Source organism: Zosterops lateralis, assembly GCF_965231275.1.
Source record: "Zosterops lateralis genome assembly, chromosome: 1".
Lineage (NCBI taxonomy): Eukaryota > Metazoa > Chordata > Aves > Passeriformes > Zosteropidae > Zosterops > Zosterops lateralis.
The window spans coordinates 34,983,149-35,004,571 of NC_139762.1; the positions used below are offsets into that span (position 1 = coordinate 34,983,149).

The 21,423-nt window shown below is 47.0% G+C and overlaps 3 protein-coding genes and 1 long non-coding RNA gene across 5 annotated transcripts; 1 reads left to right on the forward strand and 3 right to left on the reverse strand.

The window, feature by feature from the left end:
* Window positions 1–2,759: 2,759 nt before the first annotated feature.
* HOXA5 (homeobox A5) lies at window positions 2,760–6,578 on the reverse strand. Its single transcript, XM_083879842.1, has 2 exons — window positions 5,775–6,578; window positions 2,760–4,767 (listed from the first exon to the last, which is right to left on the reverse strand). Exons 1-2 carry the CDS (start codon window positions 6,334–6,336, stop codon window positions 4,517–4,519), a joined length of 813 nt encoding a protein of 270 aa, XP_083735968.1. The 5' UTR covers window positions 6,337–6,578; the 3' UTR covers window positions 2,760–4,516.
* A 257-nt stretch (window positions 6,579–6,835) lies between these two features.
* HOXA6 (homeobox A6) lies at window positions 6,836–15,956 on the reverse strand. 2 transcript variants are annotated; one of them, XM_083879855.1, is made up of 3 exons: window positions 14,687–15,956; window positions 10,084–10,341; window positions 6,836–8,729 (listed from the first exon to the last, which is right to left on the reverse strand). In XM_083879855.1, the coding sequence occupies exons 1-3, from the start codon at window positions 14,877–14,879 to the stop codon at window positions 8,470–8,472; spliced, it is 711 nt and encodes a 236-aa protein (XP_083735981.1). In that variant the 5' UTR covers window positions 14,880–15,956; the 3' UTR covers window positions 6,836–8,469. The 2 variants fall into 2 exon arrangements, with proteins under 2 accessions (XP_083735981.1, XP_083735980.1); XM_083879854.1 differs by lacking the exon at window positions 14,687–15,956 and having other exon boundaries at window positions 10,084–10,588.
* LOC310920162 lies at window positions 10,244–14,807 on the forward strand. The gene is made up of 3 exons (XR_014591918.1): window positions 10,244–10,356; window positions 12,626–13,129; window positions 14,694–14,807. It is a non-coding gene; the product is annotated as an uncharacterized lncRNA (long non-coding RNA).
* A 396-nt stretch (window positions 15,957–16,352) lies between the features above and the next one.
* On the reverse strand, window positions 16,353–19,417 carry HOXA7 (homeobox A7). Its single transcript, XM_083879877.1, has 2 exons — window positions 18,911–19,417; window positions 16,353–17,839 (listed from the first exon to the last, which is right to left on the reverse strand). The coding sequence occupies exons 1-2, from the start codon at window positions 19,284–19,286 to the stop codon at window positions 17,556–17,558; spliced, it is 660 nt and encodes a 219-aa protein (XP_083736003.1). The 5' UTR covers window positions 19,287–19,417; the 3' UTR covers window positions 16,353–17,555.
* Window positions 19,418–21,423: the final 2,006 nt, after the last annotated feature.

Here is a 21,423-nt window from a genome sequence, read left to right on the forward strand (position 1 = left end):
CTCAGAGTTCGGCAGTCTGGTCTCGTTTGAATTTCAAATTTCAAAGCGTATTAGGAAATCTTAATGCATTTCTGGGTTTCAATGGTTTCAACTGTGATGCTAAGGACAGGGCAGGGCCAGAAACATGGTGAAGTTGTCATTTCTACCTAACTTTCTTTTGTTGGTAGTGTTTCTTGAAGTACAGGCGGGTTTATGTGCTTCTGGACTTAGGGATATTTTTCTTTTCCGTAGTTCTTTAACCTCTGTACATAGTTTTTTGTGGGATATGGTCCAGAAGCCACATTCGAAAATGTGGAAAATACATAGTAGCAACTCTTTTCACTCTAGGCAATGAAAAATTACAATCCAGGATGATATCCAGGATCCTAAAATATTAGTCGAACGGGAGTCCGTGCGTGCTTGTACATCAGCCAGATAATTCAAATGGCGCAGTATTGTTGAATACTGAGTAATCACGAGCTGTTTGTGTCTCGTATAATTCCCGTCAACAAGCGAAGGGTTTTCCTTGGAAAAGGACTCACACATAAATGAAAACCAAACTTTTAAGAGTTTTTCGTGCCTTGCCTCAAACTATAAAATTTTATGGCATATAGTATGACATAATACACGCCTATCATATACAACTTTCTGATATTCCTATTGGCGAAAATGTGTCAACTAGAGTGCTAAAAAAATCTCCAGCTGTTTATAAGGAAATTATTTTCAAGTGAGCGTTTGGATATGCTCTTTTAAAGCCCTTCTCATTTTTTTAATATGAAATATATGCAGATGTGTTTGTTTAGTGCTGATAGGAATGATCGACAGACACAAAGGCATCAGACTCTATTTATCTTCCACAAGGGTTGACTTCAAATATTAAATGTTTTTAAAACGGAGCTCTTTGGGATGGACAAACCTTAGATACTACCATTTCTTTAAAGTTAAAGACAAATAAATGAAAAATAGGAATCTGATTAGCAATATGCAGACCTTGCAGAGGTACACAACAACCTTGCCCTCCTAAAACCCTTCGCCTTTCTCCCATTTTTGCTCACAGTAGCCAAACCAGCCTAAACCACAACATTCAAATGGCACAACACTAGCGAAATAAAACAAAGCCCATCTCTCACATCAAACCACTCCATTCTTTTGCAAACCTGACTTTATGACACATAAAGGAAAACAATGCAGTCTGATGAATCAATGTTACTCCAAACCTGTGCAGAGAAAGAGATATCCACAGCTGGTTTGGAGAGATAGGTAGATAGATAGATAGATAGATAGATAGATAGATAGATAACATGCAATTCTCAAAATTCTACCCCAGCCACTGACTAGTCTGTTTATACCCCCCGAGATCACTCGCCAAAGTAACAGCTCTGAGGATAAGGATCAGGCCTTAATGTTGCTCAGAGAAAGATAGAGCTCCTTTCACCCTTTCATTCAAGTCCTGGAAATTCAAAGACTGAAGTTAAATCCGGCCATAAAGTTTATTGCTGAGTAATCACACTCTAGTGAGAACAGTCCACTTAAATAAAAAGAATGTTGAAGTAAACACGCAGCTGGGGCCTACCCCACAATGGCAGCCAGCAATATAAGGCAGAAAGGGAGAGAGCAGAGCTAGGGGGATATTTACAATCTTCAATAAACCAAGCCCGTATTTCATAATTTGCAGCACTCTAATGACCTGTAGTCTCTTGTATTAATGCTACAAGTTACAGTCAATTGGTTCGCTTAAAAAAAAAAAAAAAAAAAAAAAAAGGAAGTCACAGGAACATATATATGTGTACACACGTACACACCCTTTGTGTACATGAATACACCAATATGAGACACATATATGCGTCTGCACGGCTTTACACAGACATACAAACTGATTTGTACATGCAGGCACACATGCAAATAATTTAAAGATATTTACATTTACGCAATTACGTATAGAATCAGGAAAAAGTTATAGCAACGTTAGAAATGCGCATCCCCCAAACACACCACGCACTCGCAGATGTACATATACACACAACTAAAGCTTTCTGCACAACCCAAGGCAGAAAATACATATCTAAGCACTCCAGTACAGTCTATGCCATTTTAATACTGGATTTGATGTGCAACATATTTCACTAATCCAAAGATTATTACCATATCATCACGCCTCCAACTCTATCATGCCCACATAAGATACTGCCCAGATAATATCAAGCCCAATCTATTTTGTTTCTCCCTTTTTTTTAATCGCCTGCAGTAACTACTCTTTGCTAAACAAAACCTCTCCAAACTTGGAGAGTCTATTGGAGCAAAGGAAGTAATTATCTTCTGCGGTAGTCAAAGTGATTAAAGCTAGGCCCCAAAATCCATCTCTGCCAAAGTCGCTTATTGTGGTTTACTTTGATTTGATCGTTAAAATAGAGAGCGAGCTGCTGCGAGTGAAGGGATGGGGGGGAGGTATTTGCATCGCAACCTGGATCATTAGTGCTTGATCCTGCCTCTCGGGCTCGGTGGGACCGTCCTGAAAACCTCCAGGCGGAGAGGAAGGGAAAGAGAAAGAGAAAGAAAGAGAGAGGCAAGAGGCAGCGAGAGCGAGCACGAGCCTCGGCTTCCCCACTGTACAAATAAACTTTAAGGAACTTGTGCACAAAACTTACCTTTGACTTGCAAGGAGCCATTTTTCACATAGTACTGAGAACTTGTGGTTTGGATACTTCTGTCCCTAAACCTGACAATTTGAATGGCCAGGAGGCACACACGTAGCCTGCAAAAGAGTCAAATGAAGTCCAGCGTCAGTGAGATTATATGTTATGTGGTATATAATGTTGGATGTCAACTCCCCAAAACCATAAAACTTACTTTAATGGCACCACGTGACTTTTTATAGCCAGTGAGCCTATCTGTCTGTGCTATGGATGATTTTACGATCTAATTCATAGACAAAACCCTATTCATTTGGCACCCAAATGTCATATAGCCGGAACTGGGGCTTATAAAGTTTACTGTTTTATAACTTTTAAGGGAAGGCATCAATGTAACCAGTCAGTAAATGTGCAAATCTTTAGTTGCTCTTAGAAGCTCAGAAGAGTTAACCATTCAAGCTCTGATGGGGTAAGTAGCATTACGTTTATAGCAAACTAATTGTGGCGAAGAAAACCAAAAATCTTTCGAGGGTGAAGAGTGGGAAAATGTGGCTAGAGAGGGTTACTAATAGACGCAGAGGGCTTGGACATGGCTGTCCTAAAATATACTTAATGAAACCACAGGAGAAATTCTAGAGCGATGCAAACACACCCTGGAGTTCGCAGCGTATTTTAACAAAGCACATGTTTTGGGGTTTGGGTTGTGGTTTTTTTTTTGGAGGGGGGGGCGGTGAGGTTTTTTTAGGATTTTTTTTTTTTTTTTAAACCATCAGCAAACAATTAACAGTTGATTCAGCCACAAAGGGTGTTGATTGTGGTCCTGCGATGCAGCTTTCCACCTAGCGAGAAACAAGTAAGGAAGAACTTATGGTCAAACTTTCAATTAAAAATACTGGTAGCGGACAATTGCAGCACCCACCATATGCAACGTGCAGCAGGAGCCAGGTAAAATATTATAAGAAACTCTGCACGGGCTATATATATTTTTTTTTTCTTTTTCAGAGGCAAATCAGGAAGCACAACTTCTTGCTTTGCACAAATCAGATCACAAAAACTTTACAATAGAAAGTTTATTTTTTTGTTGATTTCCAGTCAGTTTTTTTTTAAAAACAAATAATAATAATAATAATTAAAAAAAAAAAGCTGATCACAGTTTGCTCAAACAGCCAGACTTTGACTATATTTGTAACTTTGTTCACAAAAAACATACATCACAGAAGCTGCGCTTAATAAGAGCCACTTCTAAGAGTTCGTGCAAAGAGTCATATACAAAGGCACAGCAAGGACATACTGCTTGGAATCACAGTTTTCGTCACAGATTCACTATTCACTACACGTAGGACAAGTTCAGTTGATTTCATCATTTCACCTCTACAACAGCATTAATTACACAGGAATTATATAGGTAGTTTGAATAAAAATATTTTTAACAGCTTGGAGCTATACAGACATTAACACTTGACCACACATGCACAGTTAAGCAGGTTGAGTGCAACACATAACATTTGTACTAAACCGGGGGAGGGTTTCCTTTCTCTCTCTCCTTTTTTTTTTTTTTTTTTTAACTTCTTTTTTTTTCCTTTTTGTTCTTTTTTGTTTAGTTTTGTTTTGTTTTAACAGTTACTTCAAGTAACACAGCTCGCTTCATATAAATAAGTTAAAACATCTATTATTTTTTCCAAGACAAAGCCATTCAAGACAAAGAAATGTACGATAAAAGCAGATCTACTTATACACGCGAGAGAATGGTAATAAACAGGCTCATGATTAAAAGATGAATAAGGGCGACAAGAACAGGGTTTCTTCACAGAAGTAACACAAGGAAGTTTTAGAAAGTCAACTTAGTACTGACATGAGACGACGCAGGGTCAGCTAATACTGCTCAGTACTTTTAATTGATCAAGCGCTTAGGGACGGAATGCCCCTCCTGCAGCTGCCATGCTCATACTTTTCAGCTTATTATCCTTTTTCCATTTCATTCTCCTGTTTTGGAACCAGATCTTTATTTGTCTCTCTGAGAGGCAAAGAGCATGTGCTATTTCAATCCTTCTTCTGCGGGTCAGGTATCTATTGAAGTGAAATTCCTTTTCGAGCTCCAAGGTCTGATAGCGGGTGTAAGCAGTCCGAGCCCTTTTCCCTTCTGGTCCCCCTATGTTGTCTGGAAGAGAAAAGTACATGATTTAGATTCTCAGCAGCCTCTCGGAGCCTTCATGTCTCAGTGCAGCTACCAGCGACCAGGACCGTTATTCTCAGTCCTGCTTGGTTTTGTTTCTGGTTTGGATAAACGCTCAACAAGTTTCCCCCCTCCAGCCCCTCTTAGGAAAGGCTTGGGGGAGGGGGGTTTGGTAGTCTCGGTAAGTTTTCGCTTGGATTTGAGATTCGATTTTTTTTTTCCAATTTAATTTTTTTCAGTTTCTTTTTTTTTATTTTTTTTTTCTTTCAATAAGGTTAATTCTCCCCCGTGCCTCCCCCAGATAAGCTGATTTGGAGGATGTCTCTGCTGATAGCTGGGTTTTAGAGCTGAGAGAGCGAGGCTGAAGCGTGCAGCCCTTTCCCACGGCTGAGCTGGGGAAGACTCTGGGAGGCTGCGAGCCTCCGGCCGCTCTCCCAGCAGCGAGGGCAGGGCAGGTACCCGGGGCTGAAAGTTGCTTCTCTCCCCCACGCCCCTCAAGCCCTCTACCCCGAGTTTGGGGCGATTCGCCCTTCCCCCTCCCCCATAGCTTCCCAGCAGTGAAAACTGCCCTTCTCGCCCTTTCCTATTCTCTTTTTAATATGTCTAAGCAAAATAAATGGGGTCAGCCGCGCCGTTCCCACTGGAAGATCCCCCATCCAGAGGAGAGCCGGGAGCAGCCTGTGCTCCCGATCTCCCTTCGCCAAGGCGCCTTCCACTCCCCCCGCCGGCGCTGGGAGCCAGGCGGGCGGCGTTTTCGGGGCCGAGCGGTTTGGTTCTTTTTTTTTTTTTTTTTTTTTCCCCTTTCGGGGGGGACTCGCCCAGAGAAGGGAGCGTGCTTCCCTGCGAGCAGAGTTGTGGTGTGCGCGGAGACTGCCCGCTCTCACGCCCTCCTCTCCCCCTCTCCCCGACCTTGCTCGGCGCGGCCACCCGGTTTACATTAAATCCTCTTTTTCCTCCAGAGAAATAAAGAAAGAACAGGGTATTTGCTTTACCATGACTTATGTGCAGTTTTCGCATCCAGGGGTAGATCTGGGGCTGTGAAGGCTGGGCTGTGCTTTGGTCGGTCGGGGCACTTGCCTGCTCGCTGCTTGCTGGAGTGTCTTCCTCAGTCCCAGACGAGGTGCCAACCCCGTCTCTGCTGATGTGCGTGTTGCTGCTGGAATTGGACGAAGTGCTGGTGGAGTTGGCGAGGGAGTTTTTCACCCCGTGGTGACTCTCGCTGACAGGCGAACCGGCCACGGCGGTGCAGGGCAGAGGGTCAGGGGGAGGCGAGTGGGAAGACGTCGCGGGCTGGTTGTACCTGGGCTCTGTCGAGGCAGAGGTGGTGTTGGCCGGGTAACTGCGGGGTCTCTCATTGGCACCAAAGTGGGTGGAAGCAGAGCGCCCGACGCTGAGGTCCATGCCATTGTAGCCGTATCCGTACCTGCCGGAGTGCATGCTGGCGGAGTCCCTGTATTGCTCGCTCACCGAGCTGTGATCTCCATAATTATGTAACTGGTAGTCCGGGCCATTTGGATAGCGACCGCAAAATGAGTTTACAAAATAAGAGCTCATTTGTTTTTTGATATGTGTGCTTGATTTGTGGCTCTTGGTCGTTTTGTGCGTCTATAGCACCCTTGCACAATTTATGATGAATTATGGAAATGACTGGGACATGTACTTGGTTCCCTCCTACGTAGGCACCCAAATATGGGGTACGGCTTCACATCACGTGCTTTTGTTGTCCAGTCGTAAATCCTGCCTGATGACCTCTAGAGGTAAACTCGTGCACTGGTGGGGGAGCTGGGAGGGCGCGGGCGGCCCGGGGCGCGCCTCCCGTGCGCGCCGCCGCCGCCGCCGCCCGCCCGTCCGCCGGCCTCCAGCGCCACCCGCTGGCGGCGCGGGGGATGGCGGCGGCTCCGCGGGGTCGGCCCGGGGTGACGGCCCCCGACGGCGGCGCGGAGAGGCGCGGAGAGGCGCGGAGAGGCGCGGAGCGGAGCGGGGCTGGCCGCCGCCGGCACCGGCACCCGGCGGGGAGGCTGCGGGGCCGGCGGGCATTGCTCCTCCGGGCCGGCCGCGGGGAGCCGGGCGTGCGGGCAGCGCCGGGCTTTGTGCCTGCCTTCCCCTCCGTGCAGCCTTATTGACACCAGTTCTCAAATCCTGTGCGCTCTGTTCTCGGCTGCTGGCGAGGCTTATGTCCCTTCTATATATATGTATGTATATATTTTTTCCCGCACACTTTTTCCCGTGCCGGAGCTTTCGAGAGGCAGCCGGGTCGTGCCGATGTGAAATGGCAGATATCTATTAAAGACAAATATCGTGCAGCGTTTTTCCAACTAGGGGGTCAAATTCCAGGCGACTTTACAGCTGCTGTTATTTTATCGCCTCTCAGAAGGCAAAAAAATCCTCTAAATGCGGCGGTAGCCATTTTGCATTATATTCTCCAGATTTGGCTTTTCGAACATTTCGAGTGGTAGCCCAAATTGTGCTGCCTTCCAAACAAAAGAGCCTCGGTGCGTACACAAGTGCATTTGTACACAGCTTCACATGCACACTCATGCACACGCAATATAATATAGAGACATAGAGCGTATATATTAATCAATATTTTTGCTGCGCTTGTGTTACTTTTACAAATTTCGAAGTGGAAGCATTTTATGGCAGCTCTTTTTCTTCGAAGTACCATTTTTTCTTTTTTTTTTTTCCAGTGCTAAGTAATGCGAATGTGAATTAAGACACCGCAGAAGCAGGAAAGAAAATCCCCGAGTTAATAAGACCCTTTTTTTCAAATAAGAAAGAAAGAAAGGGAGGAAGGAAGGGAGGAAGGAAGAAAAGAGAGAAAGAAGGAGAGATAAAAGGAAGAAAGATCGATCTAAGCTCACGAAGCCCCAAGAAATGTAGTCCATAATTCAAAGCCCCTTCAGTGCAGAGCTGAGCTCACCAAAACCTTAGCATAAGCTCAACAGGAACCACAGAAAATTGCCCGCTTCAAAACCTCTTCCCCTGAAGTTTAACGCCGAGTTTTTACTTTAATACTAATAGTGCAGACTAAGCAGTTTAGAGACATTAAAAAAAAAATCTCCCTGCAATTCATCTTCGCTTTAACTGAAAGTTTATACACAGGGATTTATACAACTTTTTTTTTTTTTTTTTTTAATCTTCTTTTTTGCTTTTTAAATATCTTATACATTAGCTAAAACTTCTTTTCCCCCTGCGATCATAAACTCCCAAACACAGCACAACGAGGTGGCCCGCCGTAGCGGGAGCTAGCAAAAACATAAACCAAAATATTTTCTAAAATCTCTTGTCTTTCTACAATATGAGCATTTCTAATTCAAAAAAAGGTTAAAAGCAATTCGCTTATCTTTTCTCACACAAGCATACCAGGGACACTCACCCACACACAGATGTTCATCTCAAATATTAAAAATTCTGGCCCAATTCTCTAATAGTTTAACCAACGCCATATATGCTTTGGGAAGGTGAATACATACATACATGCCTGTAGCTCGAAAGCTGGGGCTTCCACATATATTAGAGTAAGTCACAGATGATTGCAAATATACATCTTTTAACCAAGCCTTTTGGGGATTAATAGACTGTGACAAACCTATAGGATTTCAGTAGCAGAAGGAACACAAGGTAAATAATAATAATAGTAGTAGTAAGCGCTAAGGAAAGGCCTGGTAGCATTTATTAAACGTGGTTCTACTCCCCTGACTTTTCCTCTGTTTCTTCGCTGCTGGGCTGTGTGGAATTTATGAATTTGTTTTCTTTTTTCCATTTCATCCGCCTGTTTTGAAACCATATTTTAATCTGGCGTTCAGTAAGGCAGAGAGCGTTTGCAATCTCAATACGTCGTCTTCGGGTTAAGTATCTGTTAAAATGAAATTCCTTCTCTAACTCTAGCGTTTGGTATCTGGTGTAAGTTTGCCTCCCTCGTCTCCCATGTGTTCCATATACTGTACCTGTAGAAGTAAAGACAAAACGATCGCATTGGACAGGGCCCAGTGATTTCAGACCAGAAAGAGCGATTAGTATATTCTGCCTCTTTTTGCAGGCGCAATCTCGGGGAGTGGGGGAAGCTGCTCTGGTTTCCTGGAGCCGCTTTTTTTTTTTTTTTTTTTTTTTTTTTTTTTTTTAATTCTCTCTTTTCCTTTTCTCCTGCCTGACGAGCAGTAAATGCGGATGTGCAGTGTGCTTAGGGTGGCGGGGTAAAGCGGGACACAAAGAGGCTCTAAGGCGGACCCAGGGAAGGTGCAGGAGGCAGCAGGGCGCGGGTGGCTGGGCAGGGGCTGCTCTGTGCGCGCTGGGAGCTGTGAGCTGTGAGCTGTGCGCACACACAGGCACAGGCACACGTGTGCTGGCCCGGGAGCCTCACGCGTGTGCCTGTGCGGGTGTGTGTGCACGCACATGTGCCTGTGTTGACACAAACATACAGCCATTGCCATGCCTGGGACTGCAGAAGGTCTCTAAGTATAATTATAGGCATCAGCTAAAGATCATAGAAGAGCGTTCTGCCATTTGCTCCGGAATTTATTGGTCTTGAATGCAAAGCAGCATTGGAAAGGTCTTGCTAAAAGTTTAATTAATTTAAAAAAAAAAAAAAAAAAAAAAGGAGTGAGACCTATCCTGCAATAAACATAAACTCGGGAGGATGGGAGAGAATGCGAGTCATTAGCAAACACTTGCAGTAAACGTTTAAATTTGGGATTATAAAAAATAAATGTCACCCCAATACAACCCTCCCACTCCACCCCCACCCCCCATTCCCCCAGCACCACTCCTGTACAGAATAGTTCAATTATGTGAAGTTCACTCCTAAGTCTGAAAAAATTCGCGATGCCATGGAAGTGCGCCCACGGCCCCAGAAACGTGCTCTCAATATCCAATACTCACAGGCTAATGAGCTGGGGGAGGGGGGCGAGGAGGAATGTACCACAAATGCTTTGGATCCTCAGTACAGAGGGCATATTCCATGCATCGCTCTCTGACAATGCAGAGCGGAGGCTTTGGGATAGCTTTAAGAGAGTAATAAAAGTGCTTTGTTCCTTTTTATTTCTTTTTTTTTTTTCTCCCTACTTTCCAAGGATTCCCCTAGAACTTTCACTAGTAAACCTACGTACTGGGATCTTGGCCACCATTCCCTGGGTGCCAACGTGCCAGGTCTAAACCTGGGAAAGGTTTCATGTTACACATTGCCCTGCAGGAACCGTATTTCTCCAGCAATCTGGACTTTATCTAAAAAAAAAAAAAAAAAAAAAAAAAGAAACTTTTCCTTTTCCTCCCCTCTCCGCCCTTGGCTGCACCGAGATGCCTTACCAGCGCAGGAGTTCATCCGCTGCATCCAGGGGTAAACAGGGCTCGTGTACTTCCGGTCGGTGCCTTCGTCATTTATAATTTTGGCTTGGCCGCCGTTGGTTTTGTACTGTTGATCGGGAGAAAAGTGCAGGTAGTCCCCGGGCCCCCTCTGTTTGCCACTGCCGGAAGGAGAGGCGCTACTAATGTCCTTGTCCGAATAAAAACAAGAGGCTCCGTACTCATAGGAAGCCCGACCGCAAGCAATGACGGTGTTGGACTGTTGGTAGAAACAAGGTGAGGTGTAAGTCTTGTCCTGCAGGCTGCTTGTCCCGTACGAAGCCGGAAAATGCCTGAGAGCATCATAGCCCGTCGGGTACAGGGGGATCTGCCCGAGGAAGGAGTCCTGGCCCCCGGGCAGGCTCCCCGGGAAAGTGGGATTCACAAAATAGGAACTCATTTGCTCTCCCCCTCTCCCGGACCGTGATTTGTTGTGTATTAGTACATCTGGCGATAACTATTAGGAGTCATCGAAGTGGTTTGTTTCTGGATGGCCGAGCGCCAAAAGCGACAGCAGAAAATAGGAGCAGCTGACGGCGGGGCGGCCAATGGGAGCGCGCGCGTTGCCCGCTCCCCCGGGGCCGCCGCCACCGCGCCGCCAAGTTACCGGAGCGGCCCCGCGCCCCCCGCTCCGCGCCGCGCCGCGCAGCCCCGGGCCCGGCCGCGCCCCCGCCGCGGCACCGCCCCTGCGCCCGAAAATAGCCCAATAATAATAACAGCGGCCGCTGCCATCGCTCCCGGCAGCGCGGGCGGTGCGAGAGCCGGGAACGGGGACACCCCCCCGCCCCGGCCCCGGCCGCCGGAGGTGTGTGCGGGGGGGCGCCCTCAAAAGTTGGAGGCCCCGGGCCGAGGGGAGCCCGTGGGAAGGGTGGGCGAAGCGCCCCCGCTCTCCGGTGCGGGGAGGAGGAGGGGGGGAAGGGGACGCGGGGGAAGATGCTGCGAAGGGAAACTTTGGAGCGGAGGGAGCACGTGAAGGGGCAGCGGAGCGCGGGGGGCGAGCGGGCCCGGCCTCTCTCCTTTTGGCCGTCCCGATGCCACGACGGCATCCAAGGATTTTTAAGCTATTCTAAAAAGTGTTTATTTATCCATTCAGTCGCATATTGCCCCTCCACTAAGGCTTCCCTTCGGAGCTCGGGGAGCCCGCCCCGGCGCCGAGCCCAGCTCTGTGAGACAGGCTAACGCGTCCTGCAGGGGAAGAGTCTCGTATCCTAATGAACACCCCCACAATCAGGAGCTTGGGGCCGTGGCCTAATGAGGAGTGGGGGTTTTGATCTGCACCAAGTGCCCAAGAGGCCTGGGAAGAGCCGCATGGGCTCCCGGCAGCCCAGATGAAGTTCCGTGTGTCTCTTCTCCCCAAGTCCACCCTCCTCCCGCCAGAGGAGAGCCGAGGGAACCAAACACTCAAATCCAAACCCGAGCCACTAAGACTATTCCTAATTAATACAACCCCGCTAATGAGTCAGCAAAAGCCAATCGGTTTCGTTGTTGTTCCGAATAATTTGATTAAACGTGGATTTGTGTCTTTAGGAGGGAAAGAACGATACACCAAACAAACATTTCCACCTTCATTTTTCAATATGGCAGTTACCCCATAGCGGAAATCTAATTCTTGGCCCAGGGCTCGGACAGTAAGAGTGCTGATGAAATTCGCTGATGCGCATTTAATTCAGCCGTAACCCTGCAGTTCCTGCAGATAACGTGAGGTTGTTCATTCCAAGCCGTGTTTACTCATAATCCGTGCCCATTACAACAGATTGAATAGACTAATTTTAAAGGCGCTCTGTCACGTAAAGTGACATTGGTACGGGCACCGTTTCCTAAAGCAGCTTTCAAAGGAGAGTTTTGTTGTTGTTGGGAGACTATTTGTCTCATTTCCGGGGGCAGATTACGATACCTATAAAGCAGTAGTGAGTTAAAACATCGCTCCACAATAGTTTGTATTGTTTGCAGTCTCAGCTGGACTTTCACATTCAGATGTTGATTGCCTTCGGGTTTTTTTTCAACTTCCTTAACCTCTTCAGGCCAGCTAATCCACAAACACACCTGGCAGAATTACAGCTCGCTAGCTGCATGCTTTGAGAGGTCATTTCAGAAACATGTATTTCCTGAAAAGCAGATTTCTCCGGAAAAAATAAGTTGGTTTTGTTTTTTTTTTTACTCAGTAAAAATAGAGTTTAAAAATGAGGAAACACCAGCAAGCGAGCAGTCATACACAGCATGCTAAACGCGAAAAGGCTTCTAAAAGAGCATATTTTGGCCAGTTTAGGTCAGAACGAAAAGGCACTGTGAAAAAGTGAATACTCGGGACAAACAAACCCCACCGGCCATACTTCTAAAAAGTTGTGGGCAGACTGTCTTTTGTTTGAATCCATCACATAAAGATCAAAACAAAATTTAAAATAAAAATCGCTCCAGGATTGGTTATATTTACATTTTATAGCATCGGTTACAGTCTGATTTTTTTTCCCCCTTCTATTTCTTTTTTGTTTCTTTCCCGTTTTTCAAGTTACTGTTCGCGTCCAAACCAAGTGAAAGCCCGACCTCAGGCAGCGAAAATATTTCTTCGTCGATCCCATAATGCGAAAAGGAATGAAATCTGCACATTTGCCTGGCTGGGTCGTGTTCCAGTAGTTACAGTGACAGCTAAACAATCTGCAGCACAATCTCTGCTTCAGTCACATTCAGGCGTCCTTTCCGCTCCTCCCCCAAGGCCAGAAAACCCCGAATCACGAGAATCCGCTACCCCCCAGCTCTGCCGGGGAAATGTCCGGCCTGGACACATTTCACAGCACTTTTCCTTCACCATTCCCGTCCCCACTCTGGAAAGCAGAAAGAAAGCCGGTCGCTGCATTTTGCCACCGCAACGGTCACACTCCGCGATACCTGTGGGTTTCATAGCCCGTTTATTTGTTTTCGTAATTCCACGCGCTCCGGCACCTCCTCCACAGAGCATTCCGCCTTCCTCCTCCCTCCGAACGCGCGGCCGCGGCCCGAGCCCCCTCGGATACAGGTGCGGGAGCAGTTACCCTCTTAAGCTTAAAAGCCTCCTTCTCCTCGTATATAAAACCACTTTGAAACCATTCTCGTGCTCGCCAGCGTCATCAAAACCAACCTTTAACTAATAGCTCCTAATCCAAACAGTTTGGGCCGGGCGGGCCGTTGTTTAGACTGCGGGGTACAGAGAGCCGGCCCGGGGGGCGCGGCAGGTCCTCCCCAGGCGGCTCCACCGCGGCCACTTGCAGCTGACACACAGCGAGACACAGGCGGAGGGGAAGGGGACTGGGCAGAGCCGGTCCTGCCGGAATATTTTGCTCGGGGGCGAGCTCTGATATTCCCACAAAAAAAAAGTAGGCCGCATTTTAAATTTTTTTTAATTTTTTTTTTTTTTTCTCTTGGTCTGTTATTTGGTCTCCCCGAGCAGTGCAGGCTGCCAGCGCTGCTCCTGCAGGGGCTGCGGGGGCCGCTCCGCTCGGCGCCCGCCTCCGCCGTCCCGCCACGCCGTGGCAGCACTGAGCACCCGGGCCCGCAATAAATAATCCTGCGCTCACTGCAGCTCCAGTCCGGCGGATACCGCAATGCAATGCAAATGCAGCGCTTTATCAGCCCGGCGGCACGGCCAGAGCCGGGGCCGCCGTTTAAAGCCTCCCGAGGCGCTCCTCGGCCCTGAGCAGGCGGCAGCGGGGCCGGGCGGGGGTCCCGGGGCCGCCGTCCCCCGGTCCCCGCTGCCCCCCGCCGGCGCACACCGCGGGGCACCGGCCGCTCCCCGCCCCAGCGCCGCACCGTAACAGTCACAACAAGGAGAGAGAGGGGGGGAAAGCTCCGTCCCCGGCAATGAAATGGGTTCCGCCGCCGCGAAGCCGCTCCGCGCAGCCCAGACGCGCACGAACCGCCGGGCAAGGCACCCACGGCGGGGCCGGGATTGATGCGGGCAGCGTTTGAGCTGATAGAGAAAATCTTAGACACATTCGCGCTGTTTCCCCCCCTCCCCGTCTAGAAATAACCTTCCTCCCGGACGTGGCAGAGAAGCCAGGAGACAACATCGTGCTGTTTGTTTTGGTCTTGGTTTTTTAGTGCTTTTTTTTTTTTTTTTTTTTTTTTTTTTTTTTTTTAATGGAACAGTAAAAAAATAAATTACATCTAAATTTCGTCAACCGCAAATGAAATTTAAGCTAATGAGTTAATGCTGCGAATTAGTATTTTTTAATATTTGGGGATATCACTTTTTTTTTTTCCCCTCGTGCTGGGAAAAAAAAAATCCCCTCCACTGATGCTGTAAAACAGAATTATTAGAAAATAACATGAACATCACAACATACCCCTGGCTAATGCAAATAGAAATCAACTTCGTGGAAAAAAAAAATCCACGGCTTCCTTGCTAAATCACAGAAAAGAAACATTTTATTTAGGCATGTTTTTGCATGCACTGGTTAAGTCAAAATCAACTGATCTGCAGCCATCTCTATTTTTGGCCGGTAACATTTCCATTTGGTTTAATTGCACATGTCTAATATTTAAACGTATTAAACCATTTTTCCCTGCTTACGGTAGTGTCATATACATTTCTCACCTTTTAGGTTCTGGCTCACAGGAGCCCCTGCGACTTTGACAGCTGTCGCTTTGGCTGCACAGGAGACGAATCGCCCTCCTTTTGGTGCCAGAAGAAGCAGGAAATTAGCCAGGTTGCAAGTTGAAAATCTGCCACGCCAGTGCTTTGAATCCAATATGCCACACCTTCCAGCGGGGGAACTGGAAATTGCCATCCCGGATCTGTGTTCTAGGCGGCTGCTTATGCCGAACCTCCGCACACTTTGTTCACTATTGCCTTACAAAGAACAAATGAAATGGGGATTGAAAGCCAGAGAGATCCGAAGCAGGACAGAGCTCAGCAAAAGAATGCGGCTCTATTCTCGCAAGGGAAATTATAAAAAAGTTCATGTTCACGGTTACCATCCACATGACCGACAACGACCAATGGAAAAACCGAACAACTCATAAAGTTGTATTGCAAAGTTGTAAATTTTCATAAACAACAACGGATTTATGGCCTTTTCCTCATCACTAAGAAGAGGCAGGTCTTAGAGAGGCGCCATCTTACCACAGAGGCAGCCCTGGAGTTTTTTAAAAGACCTGGACTTTGTACTAATTTTATTAAAATTACAATTAGTGCGTTGACTGGGAACAGAGTGTAGCAGAAAAAAGGGAACTTCGGCGCAAATAGTGCTCCAGGTCTTACCTGTATTTATCCGGCTGAATAAAAGGACTTTTCGGGTTAGAATTTTTTTTTTCTTTTTTTTAATTAGAAAAAAAAGAAAAGGGGGAATATTAGATTTCATCGACATTACGTGGTACCTGGCAAAATTAGGACATTTTCTAAAGCGGGGCAATTTCCCCCCATTTTCGTGGCACGGCGATACCCCCTGGCCCCCGAAAGCCACACACACAAACCACACATGTACCCGATCAGATCATTTACACTGCGAAGTTTCGCATTTCACTTTCTGTTCATTACAGAATATTCTCTCACTGCCTGCGTTTTCGGCTTGATCGCCGATCGTCTGGGCTGAGGTTATGACTGCAAGAGAACACGGTGGAAGGAAGCTCTCCCATAAAATAGGCTTTCCGCTTTATTAATCAACAACGCTAGGGAAAAAAAAAAAATCATGAACTCGAGATAGAGATATTGACTGATTCCTATCAATTCATCACCTTGGGGTTTTTTTTGTTGGATTTTTTTTCCTTTTTTTTTTTTTTTTTCCTTTCTGATTATATTAAAAATCTTTAGATGGTCTTAATTTCTTAATTTGTCTATGTAATATATATTTGTGGTGCTTCGAACCTCGAACTGGTCCCTTAATAAAGAAACACAATGAATTGTCAACAAGCATATTTATTTTCTGTGTAACATAAAACACATTTATCGTGGGAGATAGTTGAACACGGTATCACTTCCAAAGAGAGTTCACAGACATTTTTTTTCCCACTTCCAATACTTACACGGCATATCCAAATGTTCACAACGAACACACCGAAACACATTGTAACATACAATTTTTGAATAAACTTTAGCCAAACCTTCAAGACGGATTTATACAGAGTTCTTAACGATACATCATGCTACAAAGTTTCCAAATTAATTACATACTTCCCAATTTATGACATGATCTTACAAATGAGCTTCAAGACGAATATAAATGACAAAAAATATTACAATATCTGCTATTGTAGGAAAAATCATGGTATTACATATTAACACGTTCAGATAATCAGGACAAACAGTTTGTTGATTTTTTTTTTTTAAAGGTGGTTACATGATCATTTTAATTCACTTTTCAAAGAACACTTTCCGCTATATTAAGTAAGATCAACGTAGAATAAGAAAACGGCCTTTAGCAGAAGCAGCTGAAGGTAGAAGCCAACGGGAGATATTAAACCGCTTTTTACAATATTGGCGTGTGTTTGCTTCCTCTCTCGGAATAGCAAAGAATCGAGAACAAAGATATATTGCAGCATATGGTTTTCATTTATAATTGCTTTGGAATAAATATATTATTTTAAATTTAAATATATTCAGACTTTTCGGTACCAAATTCTATACCAAAGCTATTGATGCGTGCTTTTTGAACGACTACACTTACATGTCTAAAAGCATTTTGCGATTCACATTAGTAATCTTGTAACATCCTTTTGACTACTAAAATACAGCATACTTTCGAAGATAGGTAGGCAGAGCAAGATATATAGGTAGGTAGTCTGGAAAATAGGTAGTACAAATAATTGCTGTAGATTGTAGTGGTTTGTGGAACATTTTCCCCCCCTTACTTGCTGTTTAACCTTTCGTTAGTGTAGCTGTTACTTATGATACTTTTCTAACAACAATAATAATCATTAAAAAAAAAAAAACAAACCCAAAACAAAAACAAAATGAGAAGTGCAGAGCTACTTATTCAAAATTAGGTAGTTTTTCTTAATGTGAGCCTAATGCACTTTTCCCCTCACACATGATTGGGACTATGGAGTCAGGTAGTTACTTTCGGAAGGTCACGGTTTGCTATCTGTGCAAGCAGCAGTTCTCCCACTGAAATGTCCCCTGAAGATGCCCACCCAAGTTTGGGTTAATGAAGAAAAAAAAAAAAAAAACCCAAACAAAAACCACCAAACTAATTGTAAGATGCTCTCAGGAGATATTACCGAAAGGTTCGGCATAGGGCAGGTTTGGGGAGTATGGGAGAGTGGAGAGAAGGCTGGAAAACCAACCCTAGAAATGTTTTCATGTTTGCAAATGCTCGCTTTCAAGATGATTATTAAAGGGAACTGATTTTTTTTTTAATAAAAACAGTAAGTCTTTTTTTTTTTTTTTTCCTCTCCTTTAAAGGGAGCTTTTCCAACTGTCATGTGCATACACTATTCTAAGGGATCACTTCCTCGAGTGGGACTCCTTAGTCCTCCTCCTCTTCGTCTTCTTCCACTTTCTCGACAGAGGCTGCTGCTGACGTGGGCTCGTTGGGAGCCGGGGTGCTGGAGCTCTCCTCCTTGTGCTCCTTCTTCCACTTCATCCTCCGGTTTTGGAACCAGATTTTGATCTGCCTCTCCGTCAGGCAGAGGGCATGGGCGATCTCTATCCTCCGCCGCCGAGTCAGATAACGATTGAAGTGGAATTCCTTCTCCAGCTCCAGGGTCTGGTAGCGGGTGTAGGTCTGGCGCCCTCGCTTCCTATCTGGACCTGAAAACAGGCACACACACGGCCAGGAGTTAGACAAGAAATGGAAACTTTGCTCTTTTTATTTCTCTCATGGATGTTTTTAAATAAATAAATAAACAAACAAACAAACAAACAAACAACAAAGTGGCCGAGCCAGAGTGAACGATCCCCTTCTTCGACTTCCACCCGCCCCCCCACTTCGCCCTAACAAAGACATTTCAGCCACACGACCTGCCCTGCTCAGGCAAGGCAAAAATTAAGTTGCTCGAGACCTAGAAAAAGTGAAGAGAAAGCATTCAGGAGAGGAGGTGGGGGAGGAAATTGCTTTTGGGAGGAGGAACTTTTCCCCCAGGCGATGGATTTCCCTAAAACCTTCCAGACTTTCACGTTTCGCAAGAGGAAATAAAAAGCTGGAAGGCTGGGCTGTATTTATTTTATTTTAATGTCGTGGGCTCCCCCCCACCCATCCCGCCTGGATCGTAAACAATACATAGCATTTAGCTCCAGAAGAGAGCTCTCCTTTTTCACACACACACACACACACACACACACACACACACACACACACACACACACACACACACTCCGGTCCCCAGCCCCCCTCCCCCCGCCGCTTTCCTGTTTAGTCCATTTCTATAGATCTTTATCTCCGTGGAAAGGGCAGGGGGGCCGAGAGTGGCACATCTCGGCAGAGCCCTGGCCGTGCCGCCCCTGGGTGCTGCAGCCCCTGTCCCCTCCGCCTCGCCCAGAGAGCGGGCTCGTGTTTTCCCCCCCAGGTCCGCCCGGCGGGCAGGGGAGACGCTCACCCGCGGGGGCTCCCGCAGCCAACTCTCCGCTCGCCCACGGCAAACAGCGCAAATCGACCCGATGCTAAAATTCCATAGCAAACGGAGTTAAATAAATTTACGAGGCTAGAACCCATTAATTGGGCAATAAAAAGTTTTATGATACTCATTTACATACAATGCCACGGGCTTTCTACGCAATGGCGCCTCGGCTATAATTAAAACCATAAAGGCTGTGCTGACAGTAATCCTGGCGACACGCTTTGCCTGGCTGCCACGGCTCCGAGCCCTCTCCGCTCGCCCCTACCTGAAGACCTCATCCAGGGGTATATCCGGAAATTAGGCTCAGCCTGGTTGTGCAGGTTGCTTTCCTCCGCTTTCTCACAGCTGGGTTTGGTTAGCTCATTGCAGAGGACGGGAATGTTCTGATCAAAAGAGGAACAATGCAGGTTGTAGGCATCAGAGCCCAGGCTGTATCCGGAAGAGAACGGGCTTTGATATATGGTACTGTTCACATTGTACAAGCCGGGCATGGAGGAGGCGAAGGCGCCCGCGCCCGGTCCATAGCCGCTTCTCTGGGAGTTGCTCGCAAAGGAGCAAGAAGTAGGCTCCGCATTTTGGAAAAGAGAAGCCCCCGCCGTATATTTGCTAAAAAGCGCATTCACATAATACGAAGAGCTCATAATTTTGACCTGTGATTTGTTGTCCGGCAGGCTTCAGTGTCGGTTTTACGAGGTAGCGTGATATATGATAACATTACACCCCCAGATTTACACCAAACCCCATTTTCTTTTGGACTGAGCTGCCCGCAGCACGTGACCGGTCATGTGACGCCGCCCGCCAATCCCCGCCCGCCTCACAGGTGGTGCCGGCCGGGGCCCGACGGTGCCCGGCCATGGACGGGCTGGGCCGGGGCCGCCGCCGCCGCGCCCGGAGCGCCCGAGGCCGCCCTCCAGCCAGGGCCAGCCACCGCCAGCCGCCCTCAGCCGCCCTCAGCCACCCTCCGGCCACCCTCCGGCCACCCTCCGGCCACCGCCAGCCGCCCTCAGCCACCCTCCAGCCACCCTCCAGCCACCTCCAGCCGCCCTGCACCCGCCCTCAGCCCCTCTCCAGCCCCCTTCGGCCGCCCGCTCAGCCCCCGAGGCCGCCGCACCCCCTGTGCTCGCTGAGGGGCCGGGGGGCGTCGGGAAAAAAAAAAAAATCAAATTTTAAATCTTTAAATATATATATAGTATGTGTATATTGATATTGAGGCGTGTGTCAGGTTTAAAGGAGGCGGCCCGTTCCCCCCGCGCTGTTTCCCGTCGTGGCCAGGAGCAGAGGGAGCCCCGCAGCAGGGTTTGGTGACAGGGTTTGGTGACAGGGTTTGGTGACAGGGTTTGGTGACAGGGTTGGCACCCCCCGGTCCCCGGGGAATGCCGAGCCTCGGGAATCACGGCCCTGCCCAACAGCCACCCCGGGCGGGGGGCGGGAAACAGCCCCAGTCACCCGCCCCGGGAAGGGAAAGGGAAACAAACAAACAAAATAATCAGAAAAACAAACCCCCGAACAAACAACGACATCCAACTAAATGAATAACTCCCACCCAACAACAGAACGCACAAAAAAGTCCTACCATCCGCCACAAATAATGGCCAAAAAAAAAAAAATAAAAGAGAGGGAAAAAAAGACTCAACTTTCTGAATGTCTCAAGAAGAAAAGCAGAGAATAAGCCGAAAGTCCAGACTTGATGAAATCGCCTGCAAATGGCTTGAAACCGCCGCCGCCTGTTGTGTGCCCGAGTTACCTTTCCGCCCTCCGTACCTTGCAGCCCGGAGCGGGAGGCGGCGGTGCGCTCGCCTGTCGGGGAGAGCTGCCGCTTTTCTAAACACTGGGATCCCCAACAATGCGAATGGCTCTCCATTGAGGATGCTGCTCCGTGCCCTTCCTTTAAACGGATCGTAAAATGAGTTTCCTTCCCTCAGACAGGGAGTCCTGGTAAAGACAGCTTTTACTGCCTGCCTGTATTGCACATCATAAACTGGAAGAAGCACAATGGAATTGCCCCGGAAATTCTCCTTTCAATTATAGTTTGGTGCCCCGTGTACAAAGACTTTCTCACCAGTTAAAATTGTTCTTGGCGATATTTCGCACGGACCCTAAACTTTATGTTTTGTGAGCGTGGAGCAGCCTCTCCCCCCCGAGCACCTCCAACACACACCCGCACACCCCGCACCCTTTGGCACCCTTCATGCGGGGTTATTGCAGCCCCACGAACACAGGTTACTGACAGAAACAAGCCAATTCTTGAAAGCCAGATCCCTGAGATACTGCTGCTTCAGAGCATGCAGATGTTGTGGATGCGTGTAAACGCTTGCCAAGTGTTAAGCATGTGAAAAGGCAGTTATTATTAGCAGGCATAAGGGAGAAGCCGCCGAAAGATTATTTCTTCTAATTCACCGATATTGGACAATATTCCTGGGTCGCAATCGCGGTGCGGGAACGTGCCGGCAGAAGAGGCTGATGGAGGGGAATAGAGGCCCAAGAACTTAAACGAATGCGATGCAAACAAGACGACGATCAAGAAGATCAAAGAGGCTGAAGTAGATGGCATTAGACCAATAAATTGCTCCTCTGGTGACAACATACCAAGATGCAAGAAAAAAAGAAACAGCAGATATAACCAATGTCTAGACTCAAATATGAATAGTGTAGGGCCGAATAGATTGTCTGGCTGGTTGTATTTCGAGCTCCCTCATTCTCTACAATTTGCACGTTTATGTATTTTTCTTTGCTTACGTGTGTTTATCGCCGCCACGGTTTTTTAAAATACGTTTTGCC